We start from the raw sequence: 27,479 nt of genomic DNA, 5'->3' as shown, positions 1-27,479 counted from the left end.
ACTGGCCCTGTGTCTTCAGGAGACACGACAGTGTACAGCTGTGTATCATCTGCATAACTGTGGAAGCTGATGCCGTGTCTCCTGATGACGTCCCCGAGGGGAAGCATATATAGATTAAAAAGAATTGGACCTAGAATTGACCCTTGGGGCACCCCGCAACTTATTTTATGTGTCCTGGAGGAACATGTATCCAGACTTATTCGGAAATATCGATCTGTGAGATAGGAGCTGAACCAGCTAAAAACAGTACCAGAGAGGCTGAAAAATGAGAGCTTGGTGCCAGTTTGACTGTGTTGTTGTAGATTTTCAGCTGTTCACGTAACATTTCATAGTGAATTGTCAGTTTGTTTCTTCTCCACCTCCTCTCTGCACTCCTGCAATTTCTTTTGAGTTTTTTGATTTCGTCGTTATGAAAACCCACATGAGAAACCATGCGGTTTCAGAGTTTGTCACAGAGGATTCACTCGGCTCCAGACTTTAAAAACACACACGAGTGTGTTTGAGAGCAGCAGAAACACATGAGATGCTGGTTGAAACTGATATTTCATCCTTTCCAAGAAGTTTGCTTTTTGCTTCATTCAAAGTATTTTCTGTCAGCTCCACAGCGTTGTGGTCAACATCTGTTCTCTTTTGAAATAATGTGATCACTCAGATCTCATATGTGTGTCGAGAGAATTGAAGGTTTTGGAATCATTTTTCACCCCATGTGTGTGTGTGTTTATTGCATTTATTTTGTTGGAACAAAAACCCAAGAGACTCCCAAGACATATCCCCTCACCCCGACTGCCTGTGTGGACCTGTGTGGACCTGTGTGGACCTGTGTGGACCTGTGAAGACCAGGTCGTGGGGTTTAAAGTGGGGCTGCTTTATCAGATTTTTAAAAACATCAAAATGTGTTTTCACTTCATCAGTCACTCTTTCTGTTCTTTCTCTGTATCACTGCAGTTATGTTATAAACCTTTATCCCAGCAATGTGTCTGTACATCTGAAGCTGCGGTGGTGTGCAGCGATCATGAAAAGCCCCCCCTCAGGGACACAAACCACATCCTGCACATGATGGATATTTGGGTCATATTCCTATACTTTGATACGTTTGATTTCACACATATATTCTGCTAATAGTTAGATCACATGCACATGCTGACATTAATGATAGTTGGATCCTGATGTGTTGATCTGATTCATATTTTCTGCTGATGGATTGTGTGACTGAATCATCAACAGAAATTCTTCTTCTCCTGGTTCAGTTTTTCCTTCATTATTCATAGAAGTGATTTAGACGAGGAGTGATTCTTTGTGTGCAGAATATATCTGAGGCCAGTGTGATCTAGAACAGGAGGTTTTGAGATAGAGGCCTGGTATGGGGACATCTTGGGGTTTACATTATGGCAGATTTTGTGTGATACTTCTTTGACTTTGTTGTGAATGAGCAGCTTCTCGCCAACCAGCCACACCCCTCTCCAGTTTATTTCCCCATAAAGTGAATTCCAGTAAGAGTTGGCTGCCGGTTGATTTGAGGGTTGAGTGAGGTTCCTGATCAATTTATTTGAGCAGATTTGAGTTGTTATATCTATGTTATGGAGGGGGACGTTATTCGACGGGGAACAGACCGGAAGCAGCGACACTTCCTGTGGCTAACATGCTAACTTGTTCCGTTACGTCGTTCCCATAAAATTCAGTCTGAGTGAAGCAGCAGAGCCTGTTTATCTGGATAAAGTTGTTGAAGTGGACTTTGTGTAAACTTTCGGGATGTTTCAGCTCAGACTCATCTCCTGTTGAAGTTAAGTTAGCGTATGTGAAGGAAGTTAGCGTAGCTTGCTAGCAGGAAATAGACGGAGCTCGGCGTCACGGTGCTAGTCGGAGTAGCTTCGACAGAGACCAAACTGTATTTTTCACGGAGCCCAAATGTCCAGATAGAGCTGTGTGAATAGACTCTGTGCTGTTCCCTTTATTTGACGCTGTTTTCCATCTGAATGATCTGCTGCTGTCCGACGAAGCTAATGAAGCTAACTTAGCCCGCTAGCAGGAAATAGACGGAGCCGAGCGTCATTTAATCATCAGAGAGAACAAAGAGTTTCTAACGGAGTGAGTCTGGAGGAAAAGCTGCTGTGAATCAGTCAAAATGTCTAAAGTCCAAACGCTGAGAGCTTTTGTGAAGCAGCGACTAACTGCGGCTGCTGAAGAGATATTTGAGCAGTTTGAAAGAACGATAGCAGAGTACGAGGAGGAAGTTTGTCGACAACAGAAACTACTGGACGCTGTTTTCAAGCCTGAAGTCCGGTTACACAGAGCAGGTTTGGACTCTTTTTCGGTCATTTCACAATTTTACATCATGGTGAATTGCTGAGTTTGTGCATTTGTCGTTTCCTGACAGAAAAAGCTAGCTAACTAGCTCGTACTAAACGCTAGCTAGCTAGCTATTATTGGTGCAGGGACTTGCGGCTGCATCATTTTAAACCAGTCGGGCTCAGTGGGGTTGGAGAAAGTTAAGTTCTTCCAACCAAGGAAAGTCTTATTTTGATGAAATGTTAAACCGTGAAGCACTTAAGTTGATAATCAAGTGTAGGAAGTAATTGACCTTTGTCAACCATTGTCATGAGATGTCTTTAATGTCAGCTCTGGGAGTTGTCAAGTCAGTTTCATGAAACTGTCCTGTAACTTCTGGTGGGTCATAAGTCATATTTGAGACTTTTTGAGACAGATTATGAGTCTAATGAGTTGTTTCAGAAAATGCTGCTTATTCTGCCTTTTAAGAAGGTCGTGGTGTCAGTGGTTCAAATGGTTTAAAGGTGTGTCTGTGTCTCATTATCCTCCACAGACGTCCAGCTGCTGTTGGGGAGGAAAGAAGAGGATCCTCCTGAGCAGCAGGACTGGAGATCCAGTCTGGACCAGGAGGACCCAGCAGAGCCGCCTCACATTAAAGAGGAACAGGAGGAGCTGTGGACCAGTCAGGAGGGAGAGCAGCTGGGAGGTCTGGAGGAGGCTGATATCACCAAGTTCACGTCCCCTCCTGTCCCTGTGAAGAGTGAAGAAGAGGATGAAGAGGAACCTCAGTCCTCACAGCTTCATCAGAGACAAACTGAACAGATGAGGACAGAATCTGATGGAGAGGACTGTGGAGGACCAGAACCAGCCAGGACCTCAGATCCAGATGCACATTTACCACCTGAGACTGATGACAGGACTGCAGATTTTTCTAAACTTAAGGAAAAAGTCAGTGATGATTGGAAGAAATGCAGTGAACCTGAGTCAGGTTTAAACTGTCTGAAAAATAACAGTGAATGTCGTTCTGCCAGGAAATCATTGAGCTGCCTTGTGTGTGGTAAACGATTCAGCCATAAGTCAAATCTTCAGACACACATGAGAATTCACACAGGAGAGAAACCATTTAGTTGTTCTTTCTGTGGAAAACGATTTGCAGAAGGCTCAAATTTGAGGTCACACATAAAAGTTCATACTGGAGAAAAACCTTTCAGCTGCTCAGTTTGTAAAGTTAGTTTCAGTCGCAGAGACGGTTTGACCAGACACATGAGGACCCATACTGGGGAGAAACCATTTAGTTGTTCTGTGTGTGGTCGAAGATTTGTACAAAATGCACATCTGAAATATCACATGAGAATCCACATGAGAAACCATGAGGTTTCAGAGTTCGTCACAAAGGATTCACTCGGCTCCAGACTTTAAAAACACACGAGTGTGTTTGAGAGCAGCAGAAACACATGAGATGCTGGTTGAAACTGATATTTCATCCTTTCCAAGAACTTTGCTTTTTGCTTCATTCAAAGTATTTTCTGTCAGCTGCACAGCGTTGTGGTCAACATCTGTTCTCTTGTTAAATAATGTGATCACTCAGATCTCATATGTGTGTCGAGAGAATTGAAGGTTTTGGAATCATTTTTCATCCCATGAGTGTGTGTGTTTATTGCATTTATTTTGTTGGAACAAAAACCCAAGAGACTCCCAAGACATATCCCCTCACCCTGACGGCCTGTGTGTGCCTGTGTGTACACCCCCCCCCCCTCCAAACCACAGTATGCACACAAACCAGTTGCAGAAGAGGGAATAGGGAATAACAGACACCATTACAGGTCTCCTGAGGTCCGTTTCACAAAGCAGGTTTACTGAAAACTCCGAGTATGTTAACCCTGAAATGAGGGAAACTCTGAGTTTTCCGTTTCACATAGGAAGGTAAGTCATTCATTCAGTCAGCAGACGAGTTTTGGCATCGTTCTGCCGTCTGTTATTAAAAAAATCATTAAAAATATCAGTCAGTGGGAAGTCCATTAGGCACAGTAGGTGGTGACTTTTTTCGTTAACATGGCATGTTAACGTCTTTTGATCATGATCCCGTGGATGAAGGTGCAGCGATACTGCGCAGAGAATTAAATATTCGTCGGGAGATATTTATCAGACCACGATGTTCTTGCTTTTCCAGACAGTTATCGTCTTTAGGCCACCACCCGTTCTTCGTGCATCTGCCTTCTTTCTGTTGGCTGAGTAAAAGTCTGTGTTGGTTTAAATATAGGCTTAATTATTTAACATAACATGATATAGATGAGAACACTTTTTTTCATTTTTAAATTTTATTTCATTCGTTAACAAAAAACAAAACATATGAACACAATATAACCAATTTTACAATGAAAGGGAGCCACTTAATATTTACTTTACAATGTAAAACATGATCAAAATGAGGTAGCTACCTCCATGAGATCATGCAGAGGTCTTACCTGTTTGAACAATGTTTTTATATTTCATTTTAAGCTGCTGCCAAGTGCGCTTCTCCCCCGCGGGATTGCACCTAAATGAAATAAATTAATAGGCAACCATTCAAGCAGTTTTGCCCTGTAATATTATTGTGATTTCAAAGGACTACATTTATACTCACGCATTGACCCGAGCAGCAATGTTCTCCCACGCCGTCTCCCTCTCCTTCGCAGCTGCAGCGGTGTTGGACTTCTGTCTAAAAACGTGTTCATATTCGCTGTATGAGCGCATTAAAATGTCTAATTTCCAGTGGCGTGAAGTAGGCAGCCTTCCGCTTCCCCGTTGCCATGGAGACTCCTCAAATCGGGGTTCCATCGATGCTGTCTTTTTATAGTTGCGGTGCACGCGCGTAACTCTCGGTGAACCTACTCTGAGTTAATCAAACTAACTCAAATCTGCTATTGTGGAATCGAAAACTCAGAGTTTCCTATCTCAGAGTAGATCAACTCAGAGTTCAGGCTTACACTCAGAGTTTGTTGAACCTGCTTTGTGAAACGGACCCCTGGCCGCAGGTGTCTTAGTGGCAGTGGCGTGCACAGACTTTTTGAAGGGGAGGGGTGAAAAGGACTTAACTTGAGCACGCGTTTTGGCGTCCAAGAGGGCACTTTAGCGCGCGTTTTGGCTCCCAAGAGGGCACTTTAGCACGCGTTTTTCAACAATTGGTCCACGAGGGGGGGCGGTCACCCCCCCTGTGCATGCCACTGCTTAGTGGAAACAAACAGTGATTGGAATAAGTTTGATTACACACATATATTCTGCTAATAGTTAGATTACATGCACATGCTTACATTAATGATAGTTGGATCCTGATGTGTTGATCTTATTCATATTTTCTGCTGGTGTGACTGAATCATCAACAGAAATTCTTCTTCTCCTGGTTCAGTTTTTCCTTTATTAGTCATAGAAGTGATTTAGACGAGGACTGATTCTTTGTGTGCAGAATATATCTGAGGCCAGTGTGACCTAGAACAGGAGGTTTTGAGAGAGAGGCCTGGCATGGGGACATCTTGGGGTGTCCATTATGGCAGATTTTGTGTGATACTTCTTTGACTTTGTTGTGAATGAGCAGCTTCTCGCCAACCAGCCACACCCCTCTCCAGTTTATTTCCCCATAAAGTGAATTCCAGTAAGAGTTGGCTGCCGGTCGATCTGAGGGTTGAGTGAGGTTCCTGATCAATTTATTTGAGCAGATTTTAGTTGTTATATCTATGTTGTGGAGGGGGACGTTATTCGACGGGGAACAGACCGGAAGCAGCGACACTTCCTGTGGCTAACATGCTAACTTGTTCCGTTCCGTCGTTCCCATAAAATTCAGTCTGAGTGAAGCAGCAGAGTCTGTTTGTCTGGATAAACTTGTTGAAGTGGACTTTTTCGTAAACTTTCGGGATGTTTCAGCCCAGACTCATCTCCCGTTAGCCAACAATGCTGAAGGAAGTTAGCGTAGCTTGCTAGCAGGAAATAGACGGAGCTCGGCCTCACGGTGCTAGTCGGAGTAGCTTCGACAGAGACCAAACTGTATTTTTCACGGAGCCCAAATGTCCAGATAGAGCTGTGTGAATAGACTCTGTGCTGTTCCCTTTATTTGACGCTGTTTTCCATCTGAACGATCTGCTGCTGTCCGACGAAGCTAATGAAGCTAACTTAGCCCGCTAGCAGGAAATAGACGGAGCCGAGCGTCATTTAATCATCAGAGAGAACAAAGAGTTTCTAACGGAGTGAGTCTGGAGGAAAAGCTGCTGTGAATCAGTCAAAATGTCTAAAGTCCAAACGCTGAGAGCTTTTGTGAAGCAGCGACTAACTGCGGCTGCTGAAGAGATATTTGAGCAGTTTGAAAGAACGATAGCAGAGTACGAGGAGGAAGTTTGTCGACAACAGAAACTACTGGACGCTGTTTTCAAGCCTGAAGTCCGGTTACACAGAGCAGGTTTGGACTCTTTTTCGGTCATTTCACAATTTTACATCATGGTGAATTGCTGAGTTTGTGCATCTGTCGTTTCCTGACAGAAAAAGCTAACTAGCTAGCTCGTACTAAAACACGCTAGCTAGCTAGCTAGCATTGGTGCAGGGACTTGCGGCTGCATCATTTTAAACCAGTCGGGCTCAGTGGGGTTGGAGAAAGTTAAGTTCTTCCAACCAAGGAAAGTCTTATTTTGATGAAATGTTAAACCGTGAAGCACTTAAGTTGATAATCAAGTGTAGGAAGTAATTGACCTTTATCAACCATTGTCATGAGATGTCTTTAATGTCAGCTCTGGGAGTTGTCAAGTCAGTTTCATGAAACTGTCCTGTAACTTCTGGTGGGTCATCAGTCATATTTGAGACTTTTTGAGACAGATTATGAGTCTAATGAGGTGTTTTAGAAAATGCTGCTTATTCTGCCTTTTAAGAAAGTCGTGGTGTCAGTGGTTCAAATGCTGACAGGAAGTGACAGTTTTCTAAAAGGTGTGTCTGTGTCTCATTATCCTCCACAGACGTCCAGCTGCTGTTGGGGAGGAAAGAAGAGGATCCTCCTGAGCAGCAGGACTGGAGATCCAGTCTGGACCAGGAGGACCCAGCAGAGCCGCCTCACATTAAAGAGGAACAGGAGGAGCTGTGGACCAGTCAGGAGGGAGAGCAGCTGGGAGGTCTGGAGGAGGCTGATATCACCAAGTTCACGTCCCCTCCTGTCCCTGTGAAGAGTGAAGAAGAGGATGAAGAGGAACCTCAGTCCTCACAGCTTCATCAGAGACAAACTGAACAGATGAGGACAGAATCTGATGGAGAGGACTGTGATGATTGGAAGAAATGCAGTGAACCTGAGTCAGGTTTAAACTTTCTGAAAAGTAACAGTGAATGTCGTTCTGCCAGGAAATCATTTAGCTGCCTTGTGTGTGGTAAACGATTCAGCCAAAAGTCAAATCTTCAGACACACATGAGAATTCACACAGGAGAGAAACCATTTTGTCGCTTAGTTTGCAGTAAAAGATTTATACAAAAGGTAATCCTGTTACGACACATGGCTCTCCACACAGGAGAGAAGCGGGACCGCTGCAGTGATTGTGGCAAAAGATTGACTCAGCAGTCCCAGCTCAAAACCCACCAGTGTGCTGGTCTTCAATCCTCACAGCTTCATCAAAGCCAAACTGAAGAGAACAGGGATGCAGAGCATGTGAACAGAAAGGCTGAAGGAGAGGACAGTGGAGGACCAGAGCCAGACAAAAATTCAGATCCAGATAGACATTTACAACCTGATACTCATGACAAGACGTCTCACTCCTCTGAATCTGAGACTGATGACAGTTGTGATTGGGAGGAGACCAGAGACCCTCAGTCTGGTTTAAACCCTCTACAGAACAATGAAGTACCTGTCAGTGATGTTAAATGTAAAACTGGAAAAACTTCAGTTAGCTCCTCTGGATGTACTTCAAGCTCTGACCACAAGGGGCGTCTGCAGAAACACAGTGGAAACCAAACAGGAGAGAAACCCTTGAGTTGCTCAGTTTGTGGTAAAAGATACCAGCGAAAGAAATCCCTCAGGAAGCATCTGAGGCGCCATTCAGAAGGAAAATGCTTCAACTGCTCTTTTTGTAACAAATCTTTTCAACAGAGAACAGATATTCAGAGGCACATGAGAATCCACACGGGGAAGAAACTGTTTAGTTGTTCTCTCTGTGGAAAAGGATTTGCAGTCAAGGCAAAAATGAGTGAACACATGAGAAGCCACACAGGAGAGAAACCTTTCATCTGCTCAGTTTGTAAAGTTAGGTTCAGTCGCAGAGACAGTTTGTCCAGACACATGAGGATCCATACTGGAGAGAAACCCTTCAGTTGTTCTTTCTGTGGTAAACGATTTGCATTAGGCTCAAATTTGACATCACACATAAAAGTTCATACAGGAGAAAAACCTTTCAGCTGCTCAGTTTGTAAAGTTAGTTTCAGTCAAAGCAGCAGTTTGACCAGACACATGAGGACACACACTGGGGAGAAATAATTTAGTCGTTCTGTGTGTGGTCGAAGATTTATACAAAATACACATCTGAAATATCACATGAGAATCCACATGAGAAACCATGCGGTTTCAGAGTTCGTCACAAAGGATTCTCTCGGCTCCAGACTTTAAAAACACACGAGTGTGTTTGAGAGCAGCAGAAACACATGAGATGCTGGTTGAAACTGATATTTCATCCTTTCCAAGAAGTTTGCTTTTTGCTTCATTCAAAGTATTTTCTGTCAGCTGCACAGCGTTGTGGTCAACATCTGTTCTCTTGTTAAATAATGTGATCACTCAGATCTCATATGTGTGTCGAGAGAATTGAAGGTTTTGGAAATCATTTTTCATCCCATGAGTGTGTGTGTGTGTTTATTGCATTTATTTTGTTGGAACAAAAACCCAAGAGACTCCCAAGACATATCCCCTCACCCTGACGGCCTGTGTGTACCCGTGTGTACTCGTGTGTACCTGTGTGTACCTGTGAAGACCAGGTAGTTGGATTTAAAGTGAGGCTGCTTTATCAGAATAAAATATACAAATGAAATGTGTTGACAGCAGCTGAAATATACTAAAATGTATATAAACAATAAAATATACCATGAAATGAAACGTGCTTATATACTAAAATGTATAGAATTTAGTGAAGTATGTGTGTGTACTTAAATGTTGAGTACGTGGAGGTGGAGGTGTAAAGTGCGGTGTGCAGTGGTTCACAGTTCTCACAGTCTCTCACTCCAGTGGGGGGGCTGCTGGGGGTGACAGCTCTGACAGCTCTGGGGAAGAAGCTGTCCCTCAGTCTGTTAGTGGGGGTGTGGATGTTCCTGTACCGCTTTCCTGATGGTAGCGGTACAAACAGTCTGTGGCCCGGATGGCTGGGGTCCGTGGCGATGGATCTCGCCCTCTTCCTGACCCGGCCTTCATATATAGAGTCTAGGTCAGGGAGGGGGCGGCCACAACAAAACCATCACTGTGGTCTCACCCCTCAAAGATGTCTGCTGTGGAGGTTACACACAGGTATCCTCACATCCTGTTTGAGGAAGATTCAGTGTTTTTTCTTCCGTCTTTTATCAGCTGAACAGAAGCACAATGTCAGAAATGATCTGAAGACTAAAATTAAGTGTAGATCTAAGAACGGTTTCATGAACGAGGTCCCTGATGTGGAGGTGGATCAAGGACTGTTTGAAAAGGAAAGTGTCTCTCAGGCAATGCTGCAGCTGAAAATGGAACGAGTCGAGGCGGTGCAGTGAGTCCTTTGTTATTTTCTTTGATGATAAATGAGTTTGGAGGGTGGGGTGGGATTTTCTTTGTTAAGAGATGATGGTGCAGTTTGGGGGGGAAAAAGTAAGAATTTCTATATTGTAGAAAAAACTGCAAGAGCCTTTAGTTAAAATAGAAGAATTGTCATTTTAGTGGGGGTTTAAATTGTCAGTCGACAAAACAAAGACATTGTTCTTTCCAAAAAGCATTTTCACTGATTTGAAGCTAATTTGATGAAGAAGAGGAGAGAGTGAAGCAGTTCAGATTTGTGGGATTGTGATTCGATGGAAGAATCACATGAGCTGTAAATATTCAGATTGAGTGACAAACGGAACAAAGTATAAAATGTCATGAGACGTCAGGCAGCCAGTTTAAATCTCTGCATGTTTTTTTTTTTTTGCCGGGTATACATCATGGCAGATTTTGTGTGATACTTCTTTGACTTTGTTGTGAATGAGCAGCTTCTCGCCAACCAGCCACACCCCTCTCCGGTTTATTTCCCCATAAAGTGAATTCCAGTAAGAGTTTGTTGCCGGTCGATCTGAGGGTTGAGTGAGGTTCCTGATCAATTTATTTGAGCAGATTTGAGTTGTTATATCTATGTTATGGAGGGGGACGTTATTCGACGGGGAACAGAGCGGAAGCAGCGACACTTCCTGTGGCTAACATGCTAACTTGTTCCGTTCCGTCGTTCCCATAAAATTCAGTCTGAGTGAAGCAGCAGAGCCTGTTTGTCTGGATAAACTTGTTGAAGTGGACTTTTTTTGTAAACTTTCGGGATGTTTCAGCCCAAACTAATCTCCTGTTGAAGTTAAGTTAGCGTATGTGAAGGAAGTTAGCGTAGCTTGCTAGCAGGAGCCGAGCGTCATTTAATCATCAGAGAGAACAAAGAGTTTTTAACGGAGTGAGTCTGGAGGAAAAGCTGCTGTGAATCAGTCAAAATGTCTAAAGTCCAAACGCTGAGAGCTTTTGTGAAGCAGCGACTAACTGCGGCTGCTGAAGAGATATTTGAGCAGTTTGAAAGAACGATAGCAGAGTACGAGGAGGAAGTTTGTCGACAACAGAAACTACTGGACGCTGTTTTCAAGCCTGAAGTCCGGTTACACAGAGCAGGTTTGGACTCTTTACTGGTTCTTCTCACTGGAAACTGTGCTGCAACAAGTACTCACATCCTGTACTTCAGTAAAGGTACTAATACACACTGTGGAAATACTCCACTGCAAGTAAAAGTCCTGCATTCAGAACCTGACTGAAGTAAAAGTATGTGAGTATTATCAGCAGTACTTGAAGTCAAAGTGTTGGTGTAGCAGTAAAATGTTCCTGTCAGTGTTTCTCATCATATCTGATGTTTGTGGATTAATATTTCTGCTGCATTCATGTGGATGTTGTTGCTGTTGGCTGGTTTAATCTACAGCAATCCAGGGGTCCTCCCTCAGAAGAGTTAGAGTTTCAGAGAGGTGGTTTTCTTCTTTACTTTACTGAATGATAACCACAAAAAGATAAATACACTGCTTCAGCATTTTTATCTCATATAGATAGATGGATAGATAGACAGATACTTTATTCATCTCCAAGGAGAAATTTGCAGTTCCAGCAGCTCAAAAGGTGGACACACAAGGGCATGCAAAATAAGAACAAGATCTACTTCAAGTAATGAACAACTTACAAGCAAGAGGTAAAAATACACGACAAAATACACAATAAAAATAATAAAAATAGTGAAATAAAAATAAAGAACTTGGCTATCCAGGATAAACATCTGAACATCTGGCTATACAGGATAAACATCTGTAATACAGGATAAACATTCGAGCAGTTAAAAATGTGCACAGTAGTGCAGTTGTGCAAAATAACAGTGTGCAATGGTCTGATTGTCCACACTTGGATCCAGCATATGGATGTGTGTGTGATAAAGTCCAGCATATGGATGTGTGTGTGATAAAGTCCAGCATTTAGATGTGTGTGTGATAAAGTCCAGCATATGGATGTGTGTGTGATAAAGTCCAGCATTTAGATGTGTGTGTGATAAAGTCCAGCATATGGATGTGTGTGTGATAAAGTGCATGTGTCCATGCTGTGTGGTGTGAGTGTGTAGTGGGTTCGGAGTTGTTGTGTTGGTTATTGTTTTTGTCGCCCTCCCCGAGAGGTGTTGAAGAGCCGTACGGCGTGGGGGAGGAATGATCTTTTCAGTCTGTCAGTCGAGCAGGACAATGACAGCAGTCTGTCACTGAAGCTGCTCCTCTGCCTGGAGGTGGCGCTGTGCAGTGGATGATCAGGATTGTCTATGATGGACAGGAGCTGTTCAGTGACCATCGCTCTGCCATGTCAAACTGTCCAGCTCTGTGCCAACGACGGAGCCTGCCTTCCTCACCAGTTTGTCCAGGCGTGCTGCGTCCTTTTTCTTTAAGCTGCTCCCCCAGCACACCACTGCGTACAGGAGGGCACTCGCGACCACAGACTGGTAGAAAATCTGCAGCAGCTTTTTGCAGATGTTGAAGGACGCCAGCCTTCTGAGGAAGTACAGGCGGCTCTGTCCTTTTCTGCACAGAGCGTCAGTGTTGGCAGTCCAATCCAGATTCTCATCCAGCTGCACTCCCAGATATTTGTAGGTGTGAACCACCTCCACGCAGTCCCCTTTAATGGTGATCGGTTCTGAACACGGCCTGGGTCTCCTAAAATCCACCACCATCTCCCTGGTCTTGGTGGTGTTGAGGAGCAGGTGGTTGGAGTCACACCATGTGATGAAGTCCTGAATCAGTTTCCTGTACTCATCCTCTTGTCCACTCCTGATACAGCCCACTATTGCTGTGTCGTCCGCGAACTTCTGTCCATGACAGAGCTCTGAGTTGTACTGAAAGTCGGACGTGTACAGGGTGAACAGGACCGGAGAGAGCACAGTTCCCTGCGGTGCTTCTGTGCTGCTGGCCACAGTGTTGGACCTGCAGTCCCCCAGCTTCACATACTGAGGTCTGCCAGTCAGGTAGTCAGTAATCCATTCCACCAGGTGTGTTTCAACTCCCATCTCTGTCAGTTTGTCCCTGAGGAGCAGTGGCTGGAGGGTGTTAAAGGCACTGGAGAAGTCCAGGAATGTAATCCTCACAGCACCACTGCCTCTGTCCAGGTGAGAGAGAGATCGGTGGAGCAGGAAGATGATGGCATCCTCCACTCCTGTCTTCTCCCGGTAAGCAAACTGCAGAGGGTCAAGAGCATGGTGGATCTGTGGCCTCAGGTGATGGAGCAGCAGCCGTTCCATGGTCTTCATCACGTGTGACGTCAGGGCGACCGCCTGAAGTCATTCAGCTCACCAGGATGTGGTTTCTTAGGGACTGGAATGATGCAGGATGTCTTCCACAGCTGGGGAACCCTCCCTTGTCCCAGGCTCAGATTGAATATGCGCTGAAGGGGGTGTCCCAGCTCCCTCACACAGGCCTTCAGCAGTCGTGGTGATACTCCATCTGGACCTGCGGCTTTGCTGGGGCGCATCCTCTTCAGCTCACGACAGACCTGAGCTGCTGTGATTGTCGTGGGTAGTGTGAGGGGAGGAGGAGAGATGTCCTCATCTGTGTTGGTGATGGCTTGCGGGAGTAGGAGGGTGGTGGCTGCTGTGCTTAGAGGTGTGAATGGGTTGGGGTGATCAAATCTATTGAAGAAGTGGTTGAGCTGGTTTGCCCTCCCCACATCCCCCTCAATGTGGGAACCCTTCTTGGAGCTGCAACCAGTGATGGTCTTCATCCCCTCCCACACCTCCCTCATGTTGTTGTCCTGCATCCTTTCTTCTAATCTCCTTCCGTACTGCTCCTTCGCCTCTCTGAGCTGGACTCTGAGTTCCTTCTGTACCCTCTTGATTTCCAGTGTGTCACCATCTTTGAAGGCTTTCTTCTTCTGGTTCAGAAGTCCTTTGATGTCACTGGTAATCCAGGGCTTGTTGTTGGCAAAGCAGCGTACAGATTTTACTGGAACAACAGTGTCCATACAGAAGTTAATATCGTCTGTGGTGCAGTCAACCATCTCCTCCATGTTCTCACTGTGAGACCCCTGCAATGCTTCCCAGTCTGTGGTCTCAAAGCAGTCTTTCTGAGCCTGCTCGGCTTCAGGAGACCACTTCCTGAATGAGCGTGTGGTTGTTGGTAGTCTCCTCACTCTTGGTGTGTAGTGAGGTTTGAGCAGGACCAGATTGTGATCTGCTTTCCCTACTGCTGGCAGAGGGGTGGCTCTGTATGCATTCTTCACGTTTGCATACATCAGATCTACAGTCCTCTTCCCCCTGGTGTTACAGTCCACGTACTGGTGAGAAGCAGCCAGTGTATTGTCCAAAGTGACATGGTTAAAGTCCCCAGAGATTAGCACAAGGGCCTCAGGATGCTGTGTTTGAAGTTTGGCCACAGCGCTGTGGATGATGTCACACGCAGCCTCCGCGTCGGCGCGCGGCGGAATGTAAACAATGAGAACAATGGCGTGGCTGAACTCCCTGGGCAAGTAATAGGGACGTAAAGTTACAGCCATGAGTTCAGTTTCCCTGCAGCAGCTGGAGATTTTAATGTTCACATGCCCAGGATTGCACCTCATACAGTGCGAGTCCTCCTCCTTTGCGCTTCCCACAGGTTCTTGTGTCTCTGTCCGCTCTGACTGTGCTGAAGTCCAGTAGCTCTACGTTAGCATCTGGGATGCTAGCTGTTAGCCACGTCTCAGTAAGACACAGTAAACTGCACTCCCTGACGGTCTTTAGGTTCTTCATCAGCTGGCTCTGCAGCCCCGGTACGGCTTCCTTACTTCCACAGGTAAACACGGGACCACACCGAAGCGGGACTTTGCTCTCAAGGCGTTTAAAAAGTTCCTCGAATAAACGAGTGTCGGCGTTGAAGTTGTAGAGTCCATATCCATAGGATAGAGAAGTACTTTCCAAGAAACCCAGAAAGAGGAAGAAAAGAGAAACAAAAGAGTGCGAAGATCACACGGAGCTGCCACTCGCGCCGGAAAACAAACAATGATGATATACTTTTAGTTTCACTTGTAATTCTCAGGAAAAAATCCAGAATAATTTGCAACTTTGATCTGAACTTACAAAAACGAATATTCATCAGTTTTCATTCATCCTTTTTTGGCCTTGCACCCTACATTTGGTAATAAATACATATTTTTTCACGAGTTTTTCAAGACATGGTTTTATTTACACAGAGGATCAGTCAGTAAATGTACACTGATTATGATTAACCTTTAACCACACTGAAGAAGGTCGTGGTGTCAGTGGTTCAAATGGTTTAAAGGTGTGTCTGTGTCTCATTATCCTCCACAGACGTCCAGCTGCTGTTGGTGAGGAAAGAAGAGGATCCTCCTGAGCAGCAGGACTGGAGATCCAGTCTGGACCAGGAGGACCCAGCAGAGCCGCCTCACATTAAAGAGGAACAGGAGGAGCTGTGGACCAGTCAGGAGGGAGAGCAGCTGGGAGGTCTGGAGGAGGCTGATATCACCAAGTTCACGTCCCCTCCTGTCCCTGTGAAGAGTGAAGAAGAGGATGAAGAGGAACCTCAGTCCTCACAGCTTCATCAGAGACAAACTGAGCAGATGAGAACAGAATCTGATGGAGAGGACTGTGGAGGACCAGAACCAGCCAGGACCTCAGATCCTGTTACACCTTTACCACCTGAGACTGATGACAGGACTGCAGATTTTTCTAAACTTAAGGAAAAAGTCAGTGATGATTGGAAGAAATGCAGTGAACCTGAGTCAGGTTTAAACTGTCTGAAAAGTAACAGTGAATGTCGTTCTGCCAGGAAATCATTGAGCTGCCTTGTGTGTGGTAAACGATTCAGCTATAAGTCAAATCTTCGGACACACATGAGAATTCACACAGGAGAGAAACCCTTGAGTTGCTCAGTTTGTGGTAAAAGATACCAGCGAAAGAAATTCTTCAGGAAACACATGAGACTTCATTCAGAGGGAAAACGTTTCAGCTGCTCAGTTTGGAAGAAAACTTTGCAACAGAGAGAACATGTTGTGAGGCACAAGAGAGTCCACACAGGAGAGAAACCCTTCAGTTGTTCTTTCTGTGGAAAAGAATTTGCAATAGGCTCAAGTTTGAGGAAACACATTAGAGTTCATACTGGAGAAAAACCTTTCAGCTGCTCAGTTTGTAAAGTTAGTTTCAGTCTCAGAAACAATTTGTCCAGACACATGAGGACCCACACTGGGGAGAAACCATTTAGTTGTTCTTTCTGTGGTAAACGATTTGCATTCAGCTCAAATCTGAGGTCTCACGCAAAAGTTCATACTGGAGAAAAACCTTTCAACTGCTCAGTTTGTAAAGTTAGTTTCAGTCGCAGAAACAATTTGACCAGACACATGAGGACACACACTGGGGAGAAACCATTTAGTTGTTCTGTGTGTGGTCGAAGATTTATACAAAATACACATCTGAAATATCACATGAGAATCCACATGAGAAACCACGCGGTTTCAGAGTTCGTCACAAAGGATTCACTCGGCTCCAGACTTTAAAAACACACGAGTGTGTTTGAGAGCAGCAGAAACACATGAGATGCTGGTTGAAACTGATATTTCATCCTTTCCAAGAACTTTGCTTTTTGCTTCATTCAAAGTATTTTATGTCAGCTGCACAGCGTTGTGGTCAACATCTGTTTTCTTGTTAAATAATGTGATCACTCAGATCTCATATGTGTGTCGAGAGAATTGAAGGTTTTGGAATCATTTTTCATCCCATGAGTGTGTGTGTGTGTTTATTGCATTTATTTTGTTGGAACAAAAACCCAAGAGACTCCCAAGACATATCCCCTCACCCTGACGGCCTGTGTGTGCCTGTGTGTGCCTGTGTGTGCCTGTGTGGACCTGTGTGGACCTGTGTGGACCTGTGAAGACCAGGTCGTGGGGTTTAAAGTGGGGCTGCTTTATCAGATTTTTAAAAAACATCAAAATGTGTTTTCACTTCATCAGTCACTCTTTCTGTTCTTTCTCTGTATCACTGCAGTTATGTTATAAACCTTTATCCCAGCAATGTGTCTGTACATCTGAAGCTGCGGTGGTGTGCAGCGATCATGAAAAGCCCCCCCCCTCAGGGACACAAACCACATCCTGCACATGATGGATATTTGGGTCATATTCCTATACTTTGATTACACACATATATTCTGCTAATAGTTAGATCACATGCACATGCTGACATTAATGATAGTTGGATCCTGATATGTTGATCTGATTCATATTTTCTGCTGATGGATTGTGTGACTGAATCATCAACAGAAATTCTTCTTCTCCTGGTTCAGTTTTTCCTTCATTATTAATAGAAGTGATTTAGACGAGGAGTGATTCTTTGTGTGCAGAATATATCTGAGGCCAGTGTGACCTAGAACAGGAGGTTTTGAGAGAGAGGCCTGGCATGGGGACATCTTGGGGCCCTCGACTTAAGATAGAACAGGTTGGCGTCAGGGATAAGGGTGTCTCTCTAGATTTGTCCTTGCTAACAGGTTGCTGCGGTGACGTTGGATTCTCAGGATGAGCAAGCAGAAGAGAGAGAGAGAGCGCCGACGGCAACGAGGAGGAGCTGATGACTGTTTCAGCATTTCCTCATGTTCTGTCTATAAAATACTGGGTCAGGGAGGGGTCGTGTGTCAGACTTCATGAACTGACCCCACTCTGTTGTGGATCAGGGAAAGTTGAAGTTGAGACCCAGAGCTCTGTTACCTTGCACATTCACATACTGATGTTAAAATAAATGCAGATTCCATTGATGTTAGAATAAAACTGATTTTTTGGACTCAACGTCTTCTCCTATTGCTTCATTTAAAGAACCCAGAGGACCAGAGAGATTTTTTGAGACACGTCCTCGACAATTTGGTGCCGTGACCCGGATGAAGACGGAGAAGTGAGAGTGAATCTTGAGCTCCACACAGGACGGGCGGGAACGAGTGACTGCAAATCTTTGTGGCCACAGAAAAAAGGTCAGCAGACACCTTTTTATAAATAAAGTTCTGCGATTGGCAATCTCTAAATTTATTTTGAAGTCACTTGTATTTCTCTCGTCCTAGAATAGTTGAAATCAGTACAGTGTGCAAACATGGGGCGATTCCCCTGAAGGGAGGAGCCGTAAGGGGCCTCGCTGTTTAAGGCGCACAGCAGGTAAACCCGAGGGCTGGTAACCTGTAGGGGTGAAAGGCCTCGCGAAAATCCAACGGTTTAAAGTCCGCCCCGGCCTCGATAAAGAAAAAAAAATTAAAGAAAATAAAGATAGGAAACGGGGTTAAAGCGTGACAGAGTGGCACCCCAGGCCACCGGGGTGAGGGAGCGCTGAGGTAAAAGGGAGTGCCAGCCCAACCCAGGGGTTGAAACACCTTTGTCCGTTAGAGATGGCATAAAACACGCTGTACTAGCGAGAAGTCAGCGCCAGAGGTACAGCGAGTACGAGATTGGTTTAATTACGGTGGAAGTGTGACTGATCAACAGCACCGAGAGTCGAAGATGTTTTCATGTTGCTAAAAGTACTAAAAGATGAGGGGGTGGTTTCCAGTGCTGGATGATCTGTGGAGATCCTCTCTCATTTCGACCAGTGTCTGTTCTGTGGGGACACGGGTGGTTTGGATACAGAAAAAGTGTGTCTAAAAGGTTTTTTGCAAGCCTGGAGTGAGACCGGACCGGACCGGACTGGAATGACCCGGCCTAGAAGCTTGTCTCGCGAGGCGGCAGAAAACTGACCGTTGAGTCATTCTCACTGGACCTGCATGTGTGTATGATTGTTAGACTCCGTGTGTTGAAGCACGTTTACAGGCTGTATTTATTATGGAAGAAAGTGTGAGGAGTATAGAGGGTGTACTCGGGACACAGTAGGCGGGCAGTGGAACCGAATCAGATTACAACTGGCTAACGGGTCCCCCCCAAACCAACAGCAGAAGACGCTGAAAACAATTGACCAAACGTGGACCTGGCTGCAGGAGCAAGGACACAAAAAAAACTAAACTGTTGACGCTCTTAGCAAGAGCTGAGAAACTGGTGGTGCAAAACTTAAAAGGAGCATAAAGCAACAGAAGGGAAAGGAAAGAGGATGGAGAGGAGAAAGTGGAAAGAGGCGTTAGACGAAAAAGAGATGAGAAGAGCCTCAATCCATGTTGTGACTCTGACAGCACAGACTAACAGACAGACGAGACAGTGATTACGAGTGCTCCATCTCCGGAGCCACTAAACCCCAGACTGGACCCTGACATAGCCATGTTACACACTCTCACTGCCCCTCCCCGGTATATCGGAGAAACTTCTAGTACTATTCAGGCTACTTCATGTTCCATCAATCATTTTGTACCTGAGGAGGAGAGTATGAGGAGACAGAGAGAGAGGGAGAGACGGCTTGTGCAGCTGAGATTACAGGAATGTTGAAAGTGTCCCCCTCCCCTTCCTGGTGACGGTTGTGATATGAGAAGCAGTCGTGGGTGTAGGCATGACCCTGAGAGACTGATAAAGGAAGACATCCCCCACCAGCACTAGAGAGGAGGGAGACTTTCATAAGGTCAGGTTAGGTTCAAGAGGAGAATAATTCAATAGATAGATCGATAGATAGATACTTGATTCATCTCCAAAGAGTAATTGGATCAATTCAACATGATTGGCTTTCAACCCGATATTTAATGATTTGTTCATCATTACATCACATCAGACGCGGTGCCTGGCCTCGACCTCCGCTTCCATCACTGTGGTCTCACCCCTCAAAGAGTTTGCTTCCCTCTTGTGGTCCGTGGCTGCTGCTGAATCAACCTTCATGTCTGAGGAGGAGGCAGGTGCCGCCAGTTCAAGCTGATTTCAGATTTATAGATCACAGGTGTGGAGGTTACACACAGGTATCCTCACATCCTGTTTGAGGAAGATTCAGTGTTTTTTGTTCCGTCTTTTATCAGCTGAACAGAAGCACAATGTCAGAAATGATCGTAAGACTAACATTAAGTGTAAATCTAAGAACGGTTTCTTTGTTATTTTCTATGGTGATAAATGAGTTTGGAGGGTGGGGTGGGATTTTCTTTGTTAAGAGATGATGGTGCAGTTTGGGGGGGAAAAAGTAAGAATTTCTATATTATTGTAGAAAAAACTGCAAGAGCCTTTAGTTAAAATAGAAGAATTGTCATTTTAGTGGGGGTTTAAATTGTCAGTCGACAAAACAAACACATTGTTCTTTCCAAAAAGCATTTTCACTGATTTGAAGCTAATTTGATGAAGAAGAGGAGAGAGTGAAGCAGTTCAGATTTGTGGGATTGTGATTCGATGGAAGAATCACATGAGCTGTAAATATTCAGAATGAGTGACAAACGGAACAAAGTATAAAATGTCATGAGACGTCAGGCAGCCAGTTTAAATCTCTGCATGTTTTTTTTTTTTTTTTGCCGGGTATACATCATGGCAGATTTTGTGTGATACTTCTTTGACTTTGTTGTGAATGAGCAGCTTCTCGCCAACCAGCCACACCCCTCTCCAGTTTTTTTCCCCATAAAGTGAATTCCAGTAAGAGTTTGTTGCCGGTCGATCTGAGGGTTGAGTGAGGTTCCTGATCAATTTATTTGAGCAGATTTGAGTTGTTATATCTATGTTATGGAGGGGGACGCTATTCGACGGGGAACAGAGCGGAAGCAGCGACACTTCCTGTGGCTAACATGCTAACTTGTTCCGTTCCGTCGTTCCCATAAAATTCAGTCTGAGTGAAGCAGCAGAGTCTGTTTGTCTGGATAAACTTGTTGAAGTGGACTTTTTCGTAAACTTTCGGGATGTTTCAGCCCAGACTCATCTCCCGTTAGCCAACAATGCTGAAGGAAGTTTGCGTAGCTTGCTAGCAGGAAATAGACGGAGCTCGGCCTCACGGTGCTAGTCGGAGTAGCTTCGACAGAGACCAAACTGTATTTTTCACGGAGCCCAAATGTCCAGATAGAGCTGTGTGAATAGACTCTGTGCTGTTCCCTTTATTTGACGCTGTTTTCCATCTGAATGATCTGCTGCTGTCCGACGAAGCTAATGAAGCTAACTTAGCCTGCTAGCCGGAAATAGACGCAGCCGAGCGTCATTTAATCATCAGAGAGAACAAACAGTTTCTAACGGAGTGAGTCTGGAGGAAAAGCTGCTGTGAATCAGTCAAAATGTCTAAAGTCCAAACGCTGAGAGCTTTTGTGAAGCAGCGACTAACTGCGGCTGCTGAAGAGATATTTGAGCAGTTTGAAAGAACGATAGCAGAGTACGAGGAGGAAGTTTGTCGACAACAGAAACTACTGGACGCTGTTTTCAAGCCTGAAGTCCGGTTACACAGAGCAGGTTTGGACTCTTTTTCGGTCATTTCACAATTTTACATCATGGTGAATTGCTGAGTTTGTGCATCTGTCGTTTCCTGACAGAAAAAGCTAACTAGCTAGCTCGTACTAAAACACGCTAGCTAGCTAGCTATTATTGGTGCAGGGACTTGCGGCTGCATCATTTTAAACCAGTCGGGCTCAGTGGGGTTAGAGAAAGTTAAGTTCTTCCAACCAAGGAAAGTCTTATTTTGATGAAATGTTAAACCGTGAAGCACTTAAGTTGATAATCAAGTGTAGGAAGTAATTGACCTTTGTCAACCATTGTCATGAGATGTCTTTAATGTCAGCTCTGGGAGTTGTCAAGTCAGTTTCATGAAACTGTCCTGTAACTTCTGGTGGGTCATCAGTCATATTTGAGACTTTTTGAGACAGATTATGAGTCTAATGAGGTGTTTTAGAAAATGCTGCTTATTCTGCCTTTTAAGAAAGTCGTGGTGTCAGTGGTTCAAATGCTGACAGGAAGTGACAGTTTTCTAAAAGGTGTGTCTGTGTCTCATTATCCTCCACAGACGTCCAGCTGCTGTTGGGGAGGAAAGAAGAGGATCCTCCTGAGCAGCAGGACTGGAGATCCAGTCTGGACCAGGAGGACCCAGCAGAGCCGCCTCACATTAAAGAGGAACAGGAGGAGCTGTGGACCAGTCAGGAGGGAGAGCAGCTGGGAGGTCTGGAGGAGGCTGATATCACCAAGTTCACGTCCCCTCCTGTCCCTGTGAAGAGTGAAGAAGAGGATGAAGAGGAACCTCAGTCCTCACAGCTTCATCAGAGACAAACTGAACAGATGAAAACAGAATCTGATGGAGAGGACTGTGGAGGACCAGAACCAGCCAGGACCTCAGATCCAGATAGACCTGACACTGATGACAGGACATCCCTGTCCTCTGAACCTGAGACTGATGACAGTTGTGACTGGGAGGAGACCAGAGAGCCTCAGTCAGGTTTAAACCCTCTACAGAACAATGAAGTACCTGTCAGTGATGTTAAATGTAAAACTGGAAAAACTTCAGTGAGCTCCTCTGGATGTACTTCAGGCTCTGACCACAAGGGGTGTCTGCAGAGACGCAGTGGAAACCAAACAGGAGAGAAACCATTTAGTTGTTCAGTTTGTGGGAGAAAATACCAGCAAAAGAAATTCCTCAGGAATCACATGAGACTCCATTCAGAGGGAAAACTGTTGAGCTGCTCAGTTTGTAAAGTTAGTTTCAGTCTCAGAAGCAGTTTGTCCAGACACATGAGGACCCATACTGGGGAGAAACCATTTAGTTGTTCAGTCTGTGGTAAAGGATTCGGAGATAGTGGGACGCTGAGGCGACACTTGACTGTCCACACAGGACAAAAACCTTTCAGCTGCTCAGTTTGTAAAGTTAGTTTCAGTCGCAGAGACGGTTTGTCCAGACACATGAGGATCCATACTGGGGAGAAACCACTTAGTTGTTCTGTGTGTGGTAAACGATTTGGAGAAAGTAGAATGTTGAGGCGACACTTGATTGTCCACACGGGGGAGAAACCGTTCAGCTGCTCAGTTTGTAAAGCAAGGTTTGGTGACAGAGGCACTTTATCCAGACACATGAGGACCCATACTGGGGAGAAACCGTTCAGTTGTAGCGTTTGTGATAAAAGATTCACTCGACTGACTCGTGTCAAAAAACACAAGTGTGTTGGTGAGAGCAGAGAGGTGTACGACGAAGCAAGATTAATGGATTCGCAGGTATGTTGAGAGTTTGTCCGTTCAGTCCTGAAGAAGAGTCACATGAGTCTGATGAAGAAAACCTGACGGGTGATGACCACCGTCCTGATACGTTAATCCACATTGTGTGTGTGTGTGCGTGTGCGTGCGTGCGTGCGTGTGCGTGTTTTGGTTCTCGTTCATGGTGATGAAGGAACATGTGTGAGGCTCACTGATGTTTTAATGGAGCTCTACGACACTGAGGAAGACGATCTCAGCCTGTGATACACACAGAGCTGTTCGCAGTTAGCACTCACTGCTGGTTTGGTTTGAGGTTTGTTGACAAGAAGAAAATACTGAATATGAACAGACTCCCATCGACTGCAGTCGCCCCTCCTCAGAGAATAAACGTGCAGAAAAAAGTCTGTTTTCAGGTTATAATGCAAAGCTCACGGCAGAGTATCAGGAGACTTTTCCGAACAAAGAGCAGTTTGTCTTTTCAGGAGAAAGCCACGTCTGACATGTTCAGCTGAGCTCTCAGCTGCTCGTTCATTAAATCAACTCACGATTCTTCTGGGCAGACTGAAAGTTTTGGCCTCGTATCTCAACGTGTGCTGAGAATCTCTTCTGCTCATATAAAACATGTAGAAATCTGGACTTGAAAGTGTTTTTCTTCTCTCCAGTGTGACAAACATTGAGCAGAAAACAAGTCCTGCAGGAAAACCTCCTGTGTGACTGCTGTGATGATGTTCCCCCTCATGTCCACTAGATGGCAGCAGCGTCTCACTGAACTCCATTCACAGACAGAGAAATCCAACCTTTTCTCTTTTCTGTCAACATTTCTGCTGACTTATGTGTTGTTTATTAGTTTGTGTGTGAGGAACACTTCGAGAACATTCACCACTTAATAACAGACTCAACTAAGCTCTTCAGTCGTGCCTTATTGAGACTGATGGTTCCATAAAAATGCCTGAAAGACTCTAAGCCTGTAATGTTTTTAAAGGAAGCATTCAGAGGACGATTCATCGTCACAAATGCAGATATATAAATAAAAATCCCTGTTTTATTTTTTTAAAGAATGAAACCAAACAGTATATTTAGACCCTTAAGTACTCAACCAACACCAAGGCTGTTCAGACTGTGCATTTGTGTAATCTTCTTAATATTTTTCTGTAGACTGTTTTTACTTGTATGTGGCCCCTGGCAAAACCTTTTTCTGTTCAACTGTGTTGTTCTGTTAAGCATTCAATAAAGTTTTATTGAAAAAAAACCTTGCAAACAATCAAAACAAAACAAAAACTTCATCAGAAGAAAAAGAAGAAGAAGTGGTGCCGGAAGCTAAAGCACTTCCTGTGGCTAACATGCTAACTTCTTCCGTAGCGTACCACGTTGTGACCATAAGATTCAGTCTGAGAGAAGCAGCAGAGCCTGTTTGTCTGGATAAACTTGTTGAAGCGGACTTTGTGTAAACTTTCAGGATGTTTCAGCCCAGACTCATCTCCTGTTAGCCAACAATGCTGATGGAAGGTAGCGTAACTATCTAGCAGGAAATAGACGGAGCTCGGCCTCACGGTGCTAGTCGGAGTAGCTTCGACAGAGACCAAACTGTATTTTTCACGGAGCCCAAATGTCCAGATAGAGCTGTGTGAATAGACTCTGTGCTGTTCACTTTATTTAACGCTGTTTTCCATCTGAACGATCTGCTGCTGTCCGACGAAGCTAATGAAGCTAACTTAGCCTGCTAGCTGGAAATAGACGGAGCCGAGCGTCATTTAATCATCAGAGAGAACGAACAGTTTCTAACGGAGTGAGTCTGGAGGAAAAGCTGCTGTGAATCAGTCAAAATGTCTAAAGTCCAAACGCTGAGAGCTTTTGTGAAGCAGCGACTAACTGCGGCTGCTGAAGAGATATTTGAGCAGTTTGAAAGAACGATAGCAGAGTACGAGGAGGAAGTTTGTCGACAACAGAAACTACTGGACGCTGTTTTCAAGCCTGAAGTCCGGTTACACAGAGCAGGTTTGGACTCTTTTTCGGTCATTTCACAATTTTACATCATGGTGAATTGCTGAGTTTGTGCATCTGTCGTTTCCTGACAGAAAAAGCTAGCTAACTAGCTCGTACTAAACGCTAGCTAGCTAGCTATTATTGGTGCAGGGACTTGCGGCTGCATCATTTTAAACCAGTCGGGCTCAGTGGGGTTGGAGAAAGTTAAGTTCTTCCAACCAAGGAAAGTCTTATTTTGATGAAATGTTAAACCGTGAAGCACTTAAGTTGATAATCAAGTGTAGGAAGTCATTGACCTTTATCAACCATTGTCATGAGATGTCTTTAATGTCAGCTCTGGGAGTTGTCAAGTCAGTTTCATGAAACTGTCCTGTAACTTCTGGTGGGTCATCAGTCATATTTGAGACTTTTTGAGACAGATTATGAGTCTAATGAGGTGTTTCAGAAAATGCTGCTTATTCTGCCTTTTAAGAAAGTCGTGGTGTCAGTGGTTCAAATGCTGACAGGAAGTGACAGTTTTCTAAAAGGTGTGTCTGTGTCTCATTACCCTCCACAGACGTCCAGCTGCTGTTGGTGAGGAAAGAAGAGGATCCTCCTGAGCAGCAGGACTGGAGATCCATGATTGGAAGAAATGCAGTGAACCTGAGTCAGGTTTAAACTTTCTGAAAAGTAACAGTGAATGTCGTTCTGCCAGGAAATCATTTAGCTGCCTTGTGTGTGGTAAACGATTCAGCCATAAGTCAAATCTTCGGACACACATGAGAACTCACACAGGAGAGAAACCATTTTGTCGCTTAGTTTGCAGTAAAAGATTTATACAAAAGGTAATCCTGTTACGACACATGGCTCTCCACACAGGAGAGAAGCGGGACCGCTGCAGTGATCGTGGTAAAAGATTGACTCAGCAGTCCCAGCTCAAAACCCACCAGTGTGCTGGTCTTCAATCCTCACAGCTTCATCAAAGCCAAACTGAAGAGAACAGGGATGCAGAGCATGTGAACAGAAAGGCTGAAGGAGAGGACAGTGGAGGACCAGAGCCAGACAAAAATTCAGATCCAGATAGACATTTACAACCTGATACTCATGACAAGACGTCTCACTCCTCTGAACCTGAGACTGATGACAGTTGTGATTGGGAGGAGACCAGAGAGCCTCAGTCAGGTTTAAACCCTCTACAGAACAATGAAGTACCTGTCAGTGATGTTAAATGTAAAACTGGAAAAACTTCAGTGAGCTCCTCTGGATGTACTTCAAGCTCTGACCACAAGGGGCGTCTGCAGAGATGCAGTGGAAACCAAACAGGAGAGAAACCATTGAGTTGCTCAGTTTGTGGTAAAAGATACCAGCGAAAGAAATCCCTCAGGAAGCATCTGAGGCGCCATTCAGAAGGAAAACGCTTCAACTGCTCTTTTTGTAACAAATCTTTTCAACAGAGAACAGATATTCAGAGGCACATGAGAATCCACACGGGGGAGAAACTGTTTCGTTGTTCTCTCTGTGGAAAAGGATTTGCAGTCAAGGCAAAAATGAGTGAACACATGAGAAGCCACACAGGAGAAAAACCTTTCAGCTGCTCAGTTTGTAAAGTTAGTTTCAGTCAAAGCAGCAGTTTGTCCAGACACATGAGGACACACACTGGGGAGAAATAATTTAGTTGTTCTGTTTGTGGTTGAAGATTTGCATGACATGCACATCTGAAATATCACATGAAAACCCACATGAGAAACCATGCGGTTTCAGAGTTCGTCACAAAGGATTCACTCGGCTCCAGACTTTAAAAACACACGAGTGTGTTTGAGAGCAGCAGAAACACATGAGATGCTGGTTGAAACTGATATTTCATCCTTTCCAAGAAGTTTGCTTTTTGCTTCATTCAAAGTATTTTCTGTCAGCTGCACAGCGTTGTGGTCAACATCTGTTCTCTTTTGAAATAATGTGATCACTCAGATCTCATATGTGTGTTGAGAGAATTGAAGGTTTTGGAAATCATTTTTCACCCCATGTGTGTGTGTGTTTATTGCATTTATTTTGTTGGAACAAAAACCCAAGAGACTCCCAAGACATATCCCCTCACCCCGACGGCCTGTGTGTGCCTGTGTGTACCTGTGTGTACCTGTGTGGACCTGTGAAGACCAGGTCGTGGGGTTTAAAGTGGGGCTGCTTTATCAGAATAAAATATACAAATGAAATGTGTTGACAGCAGCTGAAATATACTAAAATGTATATAAACAGTAAACAATAAAATATACCAATGAAGTGAAACGTGCCAAAATACTAAAATGTATATAATTTAGTGAAGTATGTGTGTACTTAAATGTTGAGTACACAGAAGGTGGAGGTGTAAAGTGCAGTGTGCAGTGTTCACAGTTCTCACAGTCTCTCACTCCAGTGGGGGGGCTGCTGGGGGTGATAGCTCGAACAGCTCTGGGGAAGAAGCTGTCCCTCAGTCTGTTGGTGGGGGTGCGGATGTTCCTGTACCGCTTTCCTGATT

The 27,479-nt window shown here is 44.6% G+C and overlaps 5 protein-coding genes across 5 annotated transcripts; all 5 read left to right on the top strand.

Annotated features, from left to right (window-relative positions):
- The first annotated feature begins 1,624 nt into the window (after positions 1–1,624).
- On the top strand, positions 1,625–16,340 carry LOC121627632 (zinc finger protein 232-like). Its single transcript, XM_041966651.1, is given in 4 exon segments — positions 1,625–2,036; positions 10,850–11,107; positions 15,288–16,136; positions 16,139–16,340. Coding segments are annotated over 3 exon segments (1,080 nt in total). The 5' UTR covers positions 1,625–2,036; positions 10,850–10,935; the 3' UTR covers positions 16,198–16,340.
- LOC121627636 (zinc finger and SCAN domain-containing protein 12-like) lies at positions 2,030–3,965 on the top strand. The gene is made up of 2 exons (XM_041966657.1): positions 2,030–2,294; positions 2,819–3,965. Exons 1-2 carry the CDS (start codon positions 2,123–2,125, stop codon positions 3,682–3,684), a joined length of 1,038 nt encoding a protein of 345 aa, XP_041822591.1. The 5' UTR covers positions 2,030–2,122; the 3' UTR covers positions 3,685–3,965.
- On the top strand, positions 6,028–9,336 carry LOC121627612 (gastrula zinc finger protein XlCGF26.1-like). Its single transcript, XM_041966627.1, has 2 exons — positions 6,028–6,691; positions 7,239–9,336. The coding sequence occupies exons 1-2, from the start codon at positions 6,520–6,522 to the stop codon at positions 8,735–8,737; spliced, it is 1,671 nt and encodes a 556-aa protein (XP_041822561.1). The 5' UTR covers positions 6,028–6,519; the 3' UTR covers positions 8,738–9,336.
- A 4,279-nt stretch (positions 16,341–20,619) lies between the features above and the next one.
- LOC121627618 (zinc finger protein 771-like) lies at positions 20,620–24,222 on the top strand. Its single transcript, XM_041966635.1, has 2 exons — positions 20,620–21,283; positions 21,831–24,222. The coding sequence occupies exons 1-2, from the start codon at positions 21,112–21,114 to the stop codon at positions 23,033–23,035; spliced, it is 1,377 nt and encodes a 458-aa protein (XP_041822569.1). The 5' UTR covers positions 20,620–21,111; the 3' UTR covers positions 23,036–24,222.
- A 129-nt stretch (positions 24,223–24,351) lies between these two features.
- LOC121627639 (oocyte zinc finger protein XlCOF20-like) lies at positions 24,352–27,212 on the top strand. The gene is made up of 2 exons (XM_041966660.1): positions 24,352–25,000; positions 25,545–27,212. The coding sequence occupies exon 2, from the start codon at positions 25,747–25,749 to the stop codon at positions 26,635–26,637; it is 891 nt and encodes a 296-aa protein (XP_041822594.1). The 5' UTR covers positions 24,352–25,000; positions 25,545–25,746; the 3' UTR covers positions 26,638–27,212.
- The last annotated feature ends 267 nt before the right edge of the window (positions 27,213–27,479 follow it).

Source organism: Chelmon rostratus, chromosome 24, assembly GCF_017976325.1.
Source record: "Chelmon rostratus isolate fCheRos1 chromosome 24, fCheRos1.pri, whole genome shotgun sequence".
Taxonomy (NCBI): domain Eukaryota; kingdom Metazoa; phylum Chordata; class Actinopteri; order Chaetodontiformes; family Chaetodontidae; genus Chelmon; species Chelmon rostratus.
This window is presented reverse-complemented; position numbering and strand designations above follow the sequence as displayed.